At 34.5% G+C, this 12,615-nt stretch overlaps 2 protein-coding genes across 2 annotated transcripts; both read right to left on the bottom strand.

Annotated features, from left to right (window-relative positions):
* Nucleotides 1-279: 279 nt before the first annotated feature.
* Nucleotides 280-5,500, bottom strand: LOC132269155 (uncharacterized). The gene is made up of 6 exons (XM_059770237.1): nucleotides 5,286-5,500; nucleotides 4,253-4,524; nucleotides 4,006-4,063; nucleotides 3,040-3,158; nucleotides 2,015-2,264; nucleotides 280-616 (listed from the first exon to the last, which is right to left on the bottom strand). The coding sequence occupies exons 2-5, from the start codon at nucleotides 4,502-4,504 to the stop codon at nucleotides 2,022-2,024; spliced, it is 672 nt and encodes a 223-aa protein (XP_059626220.1). The 5' UTR covers nucleotides 4,505-4,524; nucleotides 5,286-5,500; the 3' UTR covers nucleotides 280-616; nucleotides 2,015-2,021.
* A 1,579-nt stretch (nucleotides 5,501-7,079) lies between these two features.
* On the bottom strand, nucleotides 7,080-11,932 carry LOC132269153 (RPM1-interacting protein 4-like). Its single transcript, XM_059770235.1, has 4 exons — nucleotides 11,608-11,932; nucleotides 7,922-8,494; nucleotides 7,381-7,572; nucleotides 7,080-7,279 (listed from the first exon to the last, which is right to left on the bottom strand). The coding sequence occupies exons 1-4, from the start codon at nucleotides 11,611-11,613 to the stop codon at nucleotides 7,250-7,252; spliced, it is 801 nt and encodes a 266-aa protein (XP_059626218.1). The 5' UTR covers nucleotides 11,614-11,932; the 3' UTR covers nucleotides 7,080-7,249.
* Nucleotides 11,933-12,615: the final 683 nt, after the last annotated feature.

Raw genomic sequence — 12,615 nt, 5'->3', positions numbered from 1 at the left:
GGTCGCCAAACTTCAGCTGCATCAGAATTGTCAAAAGCATATAGGGTTTCACTAACTGGTTACCATTTGGCACCTACAAAATCCAACTGTTCACAATCTCAAAGGATTCGAGTCAGTTCACCATAATTGAACCCTTAGATTAACCCATCAAGATGATCTCCCTGTAAAGCCCCAATTTACAAAATTCTAACTCTTCACAGCTGAATTCAACAACTAGAATACCATGGACATCAAAAAGCGGGAGAGGGCAACCTTTTTTGAGCCACGCAATCATTCGACTAGGACAAGTAAATAATAAAATTAGAATTTTACGCCAACAATAAAAAATGTTTATTCCTAGACCAGGAGTCCAAGACAAAATACTGCCTACAGGTACAAACTTTTAAAAGATAACTAAATCTTTCACTGAAGAACAATGTAAAAAATATTGCCAATAGGAACTCTCTCTCTCTCTCTCTCTCTCTCTCTAAAAAGGGAAAAAGAGGTAAATGAACACATAATCACTCCTTGGTTCCAAAGTTGAAGATAGAGTTCAGCAACCATTGTTTAGTTCTCACAAAAGGGCAAAGCAGTCTCTGTAAATATTAGCTTCTTGCATCCACAAAAGAGCCAAATCCTGTTAATTAAAATATTTTATTAGACATATTGATACAAATTATATATACAAAACGGAAATCGCTTTTCTTTATATTCACAGAGCAATGGAACATTTAATAATTTGACACAAAAGGTCACAAAACTGCATTAAATTAACTCCCAGCTATGCACATGTTAAGATCAAAATTCTCAAGATTCACCAGGAAGAATATAAATCATGTAGTGTTTGGCCAAAAATGGTGCATCAAGAATCCCAGACAAAACATGGAAATAATCAGCAAGTTGAAAACGTTATAAAAGTAAAAAGGACAACAAAAACCAACATGTTCTGTTTTGATTAAATCTAAATGGTACCACGGTAATCCTTTTTTCCCCTCCCAAATGCTTCGTTTGGTTGGAGGGATGGAAAAATGGATGGAAGAGATAGGAGGAGGGATGGATGAGATATCCCTAGGGAAGGGAGGGTGTCTTTCCCATTTTATGTTTGGTTAAATGGAATGGATAGTATAAATGATGAATGGAGTGATACTTTTTTCTTGTTTGGTTGGAAGGAAGGGAAGGAGAGTTCTTCTATTATTTTTACCAATATACCATTTTATATAAAATTATAAAAGGTAGATATTTATTTAAAATTTTTTGAAAAGGTTAAAAATGTAAATTACCAATTCATAGGTAGTTATGCCTTCTTTCTCTCCTCCCTTCCCCCCAAAAGTGGGCGGATAGAAAAACATAAAGGAAGGAGGGATGAAGCATCCCTCCTTGTTTCCTCCCTCTCTTCCCGTCCCTCCAACCAAACACGAAAATATTTATCCATCCCTCCTCTCATCCATCCCCCCTCAATCCTTCCCTCCAACCAAACATAGCATAAGTTTCCGTACAATAATCATTAACATCCAAAATCTGACCATGTAGAAACTTGTTTTTGTTATGATTTTGATTACATATGTTGCAGTCGGTAGTCTCAGAAATAAAACAAGCTTCGAAATAATTACTTTTTCTCCATCTAATCGATGCGATGAACATATAGGCAATCTTACAATCACTTTTAGGGTCATTCATTTAATTTCATGCAAATAAATAAATAAAATAAAATAAAATAAAATAATTAGTAAAAAATAAAATAAAAATCCACCAAACTGCATACTAAAATTCTTAGAACCAACTTAGAGAACTTTTACCTGAATTTAATAATATGGCCAACACATCAACCAGTCAGTAGATGAATATTAAACTAATTTGTGTTAGTTTTGTATGGATATTGCATTTCATTTCATTATTTTCACAAATTATTCAGTCAGTATATAATTGTACACCTTTACAATTTAAAATTAACAATAGCACATAATACTTTCATTTCGACTTAGCTTGATTAGAAGATACTATGGGAACAAAAGAGCAAAACTACATAATAACGCACCTTGCATTCAGCTGGTTGCAGGAAGATAGACCCTAATGGTATCTTTCATGGTGACTTTTTTCCTACAGGTGGGGCATTTACTCTGAGCAGAAATTGCAGCTTTGATACACGCCTTACAGAAAATGTGACCACATTTTGTTGACATCTCCTCAACTAATGGGCCCATGCAAATTGGACAACTAAAGGTGGGTTCCTTGGGCGGAGGTGGCCGTGACTGCGGGGGCGGAACCATACTACAAACATTCTCTCTCTGTCATTGAATATAAACAACAAATCTTACTGAGCAGAGTAAACAACATACAAATGCCCATGCATGGTTATAAATGCACATGAAGCAGGTCCCACCAGCACATTTCACTTTTACTAATCATATCCACAGATTCTTTTTCTGTTAATTTTTATGCAAATGGTGACTCCAATTAACAACATTTATTCAAAAAAGGAAGAGTCCAAAGTAAATAGAACATCTTAAATTTTGTGATACAGAGCACAAGTATACCACAGCACAAGCATCAAGTATCACAATGAACAGACGTGCTATGGGTGCATTGTGTCTACATTGTCTGTTGCAACACACAGGTATAAAGGAGTATTTAAGTGCCAAACAGTCCAGTCCCCACGGTGTGTGTTTAAGTGCCAAACAGTCCAGCTCCCGGGTGTGTTTAAGTGCCAAATGGTCTAGTCCCCAAGGTGTATATTTGAAGTGCCAAACAGTCCAGTTCCCAAGGTGTATGTTTAAGTGCCAATCGGTCCATACCCTAGGGGAACTGAAGTGTATATGAAATCCGGTATTTACTGGATTGTTGCTTCGGAGTTCAAACTATACATGCAACAAAGCTAAGGTGAGAAAGGAATTTATAGTGCGATTAAAATATGACGACCTCCTAAATAAACACGTCAATCCATATATGACAGCACAGTGAAGTTTTAACTCCTCCAGAACTGTCCATGCAACATGCCTCAACTGACATATAGAACTTAAGGCAGGAAAAAAAAGCATATAAAGAAAGGAAATTGATTATTACCATAGAGTTGCTACTGCCTTCCAAGTTTATGTAAAGGTCACAATTTATAATAGTTTGGTTTGAAGAAACTCTTCTGCGCTTGTTATGACTATTAGGAGGGAACCTCGATGACCGTTCTTCTGCATTGATTATGAATCGATTCAGTATTAAAACACAGAGAGAGAGAGAGAGAGAGAGAGAGAGAGAGAAAGAGAGAGAGAGATAACATAAGTTACACCAATTAATGGAGTATTAGGTAAATTAAATGTATGGATATGACCAGTAGCCCGCTCTGTTGGAAGCATGACACAAGAAAAAGGAAGGTTAACAAATAACCAGTAAGGTCGCTCTTTGCTCCCCATGCTTCATCCGCATGGTCAAAAAAAGGAAAATATGTAAGACACCTATCTTTAGAATTGAGGAATAAATATAAAATGCCTATCACATTCGCTGTAAGGCAAAAATTAGTTCTATGGTACTCTCTTATGGACTGTTCCAAAATTTAGTTCTACGTAACTCTCTCATTGACTGTTCTATTTCTTTTCTCAGTATTTAATCAAGCAGCTGGCTTTTTATTTTAAAACCCAGACCTCAAAAAGATCATCCATCCAAAATAAAGAAAGAAAAGATAATAGGCGTGCAGTTCAAATCTGAAGTGAGTTCAGACAAATTTATACACATCAGTTTGAAATCCAAGAAAACAACTTTCATCCAACCACAACTAGTATGCAATGTGGACAACAAAAAAATAACCAGCAACATTACCGTATGCAACCAGAACATAATAGCTAAGCATTTTCAAAAACATAACTTTTGCAATAATAGCAAGAATAATTATATAATTCAAAGGCTTCAAGTTTTCAAACAAACTACAAAGTAAAATACAAAAGAAAAATCAACAAAAGAAAATACAAAAGAAAACCAAAAAGAAACACACAAAGTTACTTGCAGCTATCAATAAAAACACCAGCGGAAAACTTGAATTACCTGAATCTACATCAAGTACAACAGTCCTTCCACGATTCCTTCTGGAATTGTTTTTAGCCTGATCAAAAATTTAAAAAACAAATAACAAGAATGTAAGTAAACCTTTTTAACCAATTTAATTGTTTAACTTACCAAAACAAAAACAAAAAAAATAAAATAAAATAAAAAACAAGAATGTGAGTAAACCCATATAGATATAAGTGTGATGTCTATGACTACAATTTTGAAGAAAAAAAAAATATATTACTTCTGCAAAAGCCCTGGGGGACGATATAATAACATCATCATCAAACGCCTCTACGTCAATAGTTGCAGGTTGCGCAGATCCTCCTTGTTGGCCAGCTTGCACATCTTGAGAATTAGTATGAGTTGAAGTTCCTTCCTCATACCTGTTCTGCGCAGGTGGTGCATTAAGGTCCACATCTAGTATTGTTCTCTTACGCCGAGAGTTCCTCACATACCCTTTTAGAGGAGGACCCCTTAACCCTCTGGTGCTCATTCTTTTTAGTTATGGATTTCCTGTAAAGGTAACACAATCCTTAACAACTAAATCAAATACACACACATACGCACACTACTCTCTCATAATCCATAAATGCAAAATTCCATATTTTACCCTAAAATATCAAATTTTATCTTAGATTCATCTTGATGCTTAATTTACTTCAAGACAGATTCTTCCCTTGAAATCCCCAACCTTAAAACTTAAATTGCACAAAAGAATGAGATACTCCAACATATAATAATCTTTTAATTTTATCAGTCAGAAATGGTTTTTCTATAGAACTTCCTAATTTCAACAATAAAATGGTAAGGTAAATCTAAAAAATAATCAGATTATAGCATTAGTTTCTAATCAGATTATATATATATGATCATATTAAATTTTAATCAACTTCTTTTTCTACAATTATTACTTAAATCAAGCATCGCCAAATTTTATTGCATAAATTTCAATTACCATGAAAAAATTTAATTTTTGATCGCGAACAGTTCTAGAAAGGCACAAAATTTTAACTTTTCAACACAATCCGATAATCCATTTTGAAAATAAAAGAAAATCAGGTCACAAGTATGTGTCCGATTGATGAAGCATGCAATACAGAAGGAATATATATATATATATACACAAACACAGATAAAAGAAACTCTATGGAGTATAGACCAAAATCAAACAATCGATACAGCAATGAAAATGTAGAAGGGTCGACAAAGAACAAAGAACAAAGAAATCAATCAATTTCGAAAAAGAAAAAGAGAGATTAGGTCGAAGATCGTACCTAATATCCAAGATTTTGAAACCAATTTGTTCTGTAATATTATGGCGAGAGAGATGTAGATGGAGACAGAGATAGAGATGGAGATGGAGATGGAGATGGAGATGGAGACAGAGAGAGCACAAAGGTCTCAATGCTTCCCCGTCTAGGGCTTTTAAGCGTTAGAAAGAGGGGAATACTGTAACCAGACGTTCACTACTTTGGTTTTTCCTGAGCCGAGTCGGTTTGGTCCAAAATTGGAACACGTCTCTCAAGTCCACGCTGTTGGACCGACTGGTGCACTCAATCTGCGTCTTGAGGACCACCGATTCTAATCCCAACGGTCGATTTGGTGAGTGACCGTCCTAATTTGAATTTGAAGCCATTGATTTGACACTTCCTAACATAATTGCTTTTGTATTGCACTTTATTTTTTTTTCTGACAAGAAATTCACATTTGTGACATTCTCAACTTTCTATCATTATTTTGATTAAAAAATATGTTATTCTAAAGGAACAAATATCATGAACTTAGTAATATCAATAATGTTTTGGTCCTTGATATAATAGGTATTATATATTTTTAAAATATACCAACATTACACTTTTGAAATAATGAATTTTGATCATCTCCTTTAATTATTTCCAAGTTATCATTCAACGAGTATAAACATGTCATGCCATCATTTTATTATGATTTAGTTGTGTGCATAACTATAATATAGTAAATAATTACACTGTGACATGTTAAGTTGGACAATAGATTAGAAAAAAAAATAAAAATAAAAAATTAATGGAGAAAATTCATTTTCTAAATGTCATTCCCACATGTGTTTTCACTTCTCACATAGTCAAACATGTTCAAGTCACCATTATCCGTGTTTGAATGTTGAATTTATTTTATTATAAGTCAAATTAAACAGGCAAAAGTGTGTGCTTCAACTTCCCCGAGGCTCAAATGAGTATTACACCTTTTTTTTATAATTTTTCTTTGATTGAAATTGCATTATGAGATGTTTAGAAAATTATTATTATTTAAATGCCCAGAACCGGAATTGGAATAGAGACCCAAGTTTATATAGCCTTTTAGTCCCTGTTGCAGTTTAAGTTTTATTAATTTATGAACAAATTAGTGCTTACAAGCTTATTTGGTTTGGAGTTTATTTTTACTCTAAGCCTTTAGATAGTAGAGATTTTGGTCATTTTAAAACAATAATGTTATTTTATTTTTTAGAGTATCAATCAGCACTTCAGAATTGAAATTAGAGAAGAAAAAAAATAGTTGAATTTTTCACCGTGTCAATTGATTAGTGCTTTTTTCTTTTTTTTTTTCCCGGGAAAAAACTTGGATAGAAATAATTCGACCTTTATAAAATTTTCTCCTGGATATATACCCCTTGCAACAAAAAATTTAAGTGCTTGCTTTGGTAAAGCTGTAAAAAAAAAAAAAAAAAAAAAAAAAAAAAAAAAAAAAAAAAGTGTTTGAAAATACAAAATTAAACCACATTGTTATGCTACTCCTTCGCAACGCTAGAACAGTGAAATTGCGGAGCAGGATGTACATGAAAGAGAAGAAAGCCATGTGCTTAACAATTTGATACTTCTAAGATTGTATAGGATCCTCCAGTTGAGGAGAAAAATGTGCAGCAACTTAGTGCTATGACAAACGTAAAAGAATGTTGCATTTGGGAGCACCGATTCGATGCATTGAAATCATAATTGGAATCGGAGAACACTTAGTTCATTCAAAGTATGAAAGTAATATACACCAGTGGACAGCCAAGGAAAGAAGAATGACGAAGAGCAGCAGCAGAAATGTTTTACCCATCAAAACCTTATATTATTTATTGTCACAAAAAAAAGCACACGAACACAGAGAAAGAATGCATAATGTTTAAGAGGTTAGCTCTGCATAGACAGATAGATAGAGCCTTTAAAGCTATTTACAGGTCCCACAAACCTTTTACATAGCACAAAGTGAAAGTCTCTCATTTTCTACCCCATGGAAAGCAGCATATCTGAGGAAAGAAAGATGAGAGAAATAGAATCAGAAAAAAGCAAAACCGAAATGAGAAGAGCATAGGCAATTGAGTGTGCGTAAGGAAATTGATCAACATACCTTAGCATTATCATTCTGATTTTGCTTCCGAATGTTGTTGTAAGAATGCTCAGAATCCCTTCCCGGTGACTTTCCAGGCCCTGTGTGTCTTTCCTCTCGCACTCTGTTGAAAATGTGAGTGTAGTTATCCGCTGATGAAGGATTCTTCTCATCCCACTCACCGAATCTTGGAACTGCAGCACCTCTATCAGGCTGCCATTACATGCAAATCATTTCAGGGAAAGGGATCTTCATAAAATGCTTCACATAATAATTACCACAGTGATGCAAGTGCTTTGAATCATACTAGAGAAGTGTTCAAATAAATTGCTCCACATTTTCTTTCCTTTGATTAACTTTTATTGCAGGTTATTACATTATTTAGGAGGATTAAAACACGACAAGCATAGCAACCAATTAAAGCAACAAGTAGAGCTTGCTAAATCAAAACACAACCTCCTCATTAGGAAGTAACTTTTGTAGAATCAAGTGGAGCTACTAGAAGTCTACTGTATTATATATATATATATATGAATTGAAAGGATATTAGGAGAAAACTAACACTTTCATCTCCTTGTGTAACTGGTTTCAATCGGGACCTCCCAGGAGTACCATGGCTACCATCGTATGAGTTCCTTCCTTCCCTGGAGGGAGAACCACTACTTTTCCCAACAATCCTCGCCTGGTAATGTGGATGGAGTGGTGACCGCTCAATGCTGTGTTCAGATCCAGCACTTTGCCTTGCAGGTCGACCAGAACCCGCTCCACGGCCTCCATGACGTTGATGATCATTAGCAGTTTTGCGGGGTGTATTGCCATTACGCGCCAGAGAGTCAGTAGAATTCATAGCGTCAACATCTTCCCTGCTCACTCGACGCTCATGTGTTGGCCTAACTGCTACCTGTCCTATTGGTTCCTCCGGTGCAGTTCTGGTTCTCGAGGGAGGAGCTTGAGCTTGAGCTTGAGCTGGAGGTGCTACATCGGGAAACATATCTGGATTCTCTTGGGGGTCATTTGGATTTATCATCTTCCCACCTGTTCTACCCTTACCCTTTCGTGCCTTTTCAAAGTAGACCGTGTAAGGTACATTTTCTTCACTTTCCCAATTGCCAAACTTGGGTACATGTGCACGGTCCTACCACAAGATCAAGAGCATCATCATTCTTACAGATTCCTTTTTGATCATTAGTATCACATCCATTAAACACAAAAATATGTTTACATGGCCAATCCATTAGCAGCACAGCCATGAATTACATAGGCCACAATTGGGGTGATGAAACCCGGAAAAATGAGAAGTTCCAAATCACCAAACATGTTTGAATGAGTAGCTGTGGTAAAGGCCATTGGGCATCATGAAAACATAATTACATTTATTGGGCACAATTGCATAATGATATTGTACTATAAGGGTACTGAGTGCACAATGACATTGTAGTACATAAATATTTTTCCATTTCGTGCAAATGCTTCCTAGATAAGTTAACAATTTTCTGCAAGCAAAAAAATCAAATAATAATGCAGAGCCCAGCCATCATACAGATGTCCTCGACGAACTAGACTTTTAATAATTGAAAATCAGAAAATATATTACCAGCTATATTCAGCCCAGATCCGAGAAAGCTTCAGCCGTAGCCTCAACTATAACCAAAAAGAGAAGAACATAATCCATATCTCGAAACAACTTACTAATATCTAAATTGCTCCTTCCCAAAATTATACATACAATTGAAGAACCTCCAACAATCAACAAAAATATTATGCAAATATAGACTCAGCTCAACAATAAAGCAATTAACCAAAATTCAGATGCACAAACTCCCAAGTTGCTCTTTTTTCCCTAATTTGAAACTTACAACACCAAGGAAATGAATCAAACAAGTTATCATTCTCATCTAAAGTTCTTGGCAAAGAACTTGCGCGGACGAGCTTTATTTTAGACGGAAAAAAACAATGTTTATATTCTCAAGCAAGCATCAAGATGGTACTTACAAATGTTCAACTTACTTATGGTGGGTCATAAGTGCAAAAGAACTCAAAGAGGAGTTGCTCAAGCCCTTTGATACGAAGGACTTAGACCCGACACAGCAAATCTGCTAAGGTCTTTTGAAACAAGAAATGTAAGAGGTGATTGGCACATGTTTAGCACATTTAAGTTAGTCTAGTTAGCACACATGAAGCCAGTTATTTTAAGCTAAGTAAAAGCTTATGTCCCTCTACCAAAGAACAGAAGACAGAAGCTCCTAACTCTACTCTTCAGCAAAGGAATGTCTTATGTTTGCACATGGCATGACGCTGCTTGTGCAGTTGGTCTTGTGAGATGCAAACATGACAAATAATATTGATGGTAAACAGTCTATATCAGAATCCTTGTTACTTTTGTAGTGAAAATAATATCATAACAACTTCAACAACAATATTATGTTGCCTTGTTTACAACTGAGGTTGAACTCAGTTACAAGGATTCTCGTATTTTTCTTTATGTACACATGTCGACCCAAAATGGGTATGAATACAGGATATGTCTCCGACACACGAGCCCAAATTGGACACTGCTATTCTTCACGTCATGATTAAGAAAGAAGAAAAAAATCAAATTTAGTAGTAGTTGGAAGCCTTTTTCTATCTTATTTAATTTGAATAATAATCGAGTATATTCTTATAAAGCAACAATATTGAACTTTACACTATAATAAAACATATAATGTATTTACCAATAGGTCATTGGTAAAGATATCAAATTTCTACCAAGATAACTGGAAATCCAACCAATAAGAATCCTAAATGGTATAACCTCTCCTCCCTCAAAAGGGATGTGAGAGGTTCGAGTCCCGTAATGGGCAATTTGTGAAATGTGTTTTTGAGTACTTATCTAATTATATATATATAATGTATTTAAATTCTTAGTACATGTGCACATAATCATATCCAACTTTTGAACACATATTCTTGCATTTTGGCATTGAAGGAGGTCCAAGACGACACACACACCCGCACCCAATACAATTATCTGTTTGGGTAATGTAGGCGTTGAATATATTGTTACTACTAAAGTAGGTAAGGAATGTTGTGGATGAAACAGTTTCTCCAACAAGAACTGGATTGTGACTCAAGATGCGGAATATGTGGTATACTTATAAAATGAGAGGGGCTATTGACTTGAGTATGAATGCAACATACTAATCCCACAGTAAGTACTTTTTAGTTAGATATCACTAGAAATGTACTTCTTAGTTAGATATCACTACAAATGTAAGGTGATTAAAAAAATGTATGCATTTCGAGGAAATTCAAACTGACAAGAATCTATATATATATATATATATATATATATATATATATATATATATACTTATATGATGACTAAGGTCATTCCCATCAAATAGCACTAGCTATGAAAGCTGGCTGAATTGGAGTCTGCTGAGGGGTTAATTGATGTTTTCTCTTGTGCATCTAGCGGGTGGATTTGTGAGGTGTGTCATGGAGGTAAATGTGTTGTCATATGGCCATCAAAGGAGACATGGAGCCTTAAAGAAAATGGCTAAAACAATTCAATATATGTATGAGCAGAAGCCCCATGTCAGAACACACAAAAGAAAGAAAGAAAGAAAAAATGTTCTGGAGTGAAGTGGATTTCTCTTGGGTGCTCCATTCTTGTGATTGTGGTTGGATTCATCAGTTAAACACAGATTTTTGCTTTGTGTTCGTCCTTGTATTACCTCAACAGCTGGGACTAACAATGATTTTTACTTGATTTTTGCTTTGTGTTCGTCCTTGTATTACCTCAACAGCTGGGAATTATTTCCCCCAAAATGAGTTAATACTACCAAACAAACCAGATCAAGCCAAACCCAAATGCCAAAACACCAAAACTCAAATTAGAACACCTTCAATTAAAAATATTAAACCAAAATCAGAATTTAAGTAATCTGAAACCAACTTATATTCATAATAATGTGTTATGCTGAATTGAACAATTTTGAAACCAACCCATATCACCCAAATTTTAGATATTAACAGGAAAAATAACAGTAACACTTCCAAGGAAAAAAAAAAAACAATCAAAGAAACAAAACCATTGAAGACAATTAAACAGACAACACAACCGTCAAAATTTTGTACAGATAATTCATCAAACAATACAATACAACATAATCATTGTAATTTCTTTAAAGACAAAAGACAAAAAAATAAAATAAAATAAAAAATCAATTCATAGCAGAAAAGAATCAAAAGAAAGAAACTCACAGCCATTTCTCGGCACGGAGCTTGGAAGAAACCAGAAATGGCAAAGAAGGATGATTGTTCAAATTAATTCAATATTTGTGACCAAACCAATACAGAGATTCGGAGCTCACACACAAGGTCCTTCAACAACTAAGAAGCAAGAGGAGAGAGAGAGACCCGCACAAGAAAGAGTGGCGGAGAAAGAGATGAGAGAGAGAGGGAGAGATGGGTATATCAACCATGGACCGGCGCCACCGGTGATGTTTGACCATTCACCTTCTCTTTCTCTCTCTATATTCTCTCTCCCCTGGAAGTCTTCTCTTCAGTTTTGAAAGTCTCTCTTTCTTACTCTGCACAAGAAAGAAATTTCTTATGGTAATTGCCCAAAAAACTATGAAAATCTATATTAAAAAATAAATAAATAACTATTTTGGAAAAATAAATAAATAATTGAAAAGTTAAACAATATATATAAATGTAAAAGATTTACAGAGCTATTATTAACATACCACTGCACTAACTTTCTAGTCTTCTACGATATCTCGATTAAAAAAAAAAAAAAAAAATTTAACTGACAATCAAATCTGCGTTACCTTAAATTTATAAAAATTAATAGGATGATGCATATATGATATAAATTTGATACCAGTATTCTCATTTGTATTACTGGTGTTTATTTTGATTCTGGTTTTCAGTTTATGACCTCTTTTTTTATGTTGTGTGTTTGGATGTCATATGAAAATTAGATAAAATTCAAGTCTAAATAGTTAAAATGAATATCTATTTTACCATACAATCATAATTTAGAATCAAATTTAACCGGTTATGGATGATTCAGTTCGGTTCCATATTTTAATGATTTTAGTTCTGATTTTTTTATACAAAAAAATAAAAAATAAAAAATCGTTAAAATAGTTGATTCCTACTGCCTGTTATTATTGTAATTCTCTGTTTAAAATAATTTGTTCCTTGGAAATGGTAAGCATTAACCATGATATAATGACAAGGTGATTAGTTGGTGGTGATTCT

The sequence above is a fragment of the Cornus florida genome, unplaced genomic scaffold (assembly GCF_030987335.1).
Source record: "Cornus florida cultivar Cherokee Brave unplaced genomic scaffold, ASM3098733v1 CherokeeBrave_3.0.0_Hap2_Chr08, whole genome shotgun sequence".
Lineage (NCBI taxonomy): Eukaryota > Viridiplantae > Streptophyta > Magnoliopsida > Cornales > Cornaceae > Cornus > Cornus florida.
This window is presented reverse-complemented; position numbering and strand designations above follow the sequence as displayed.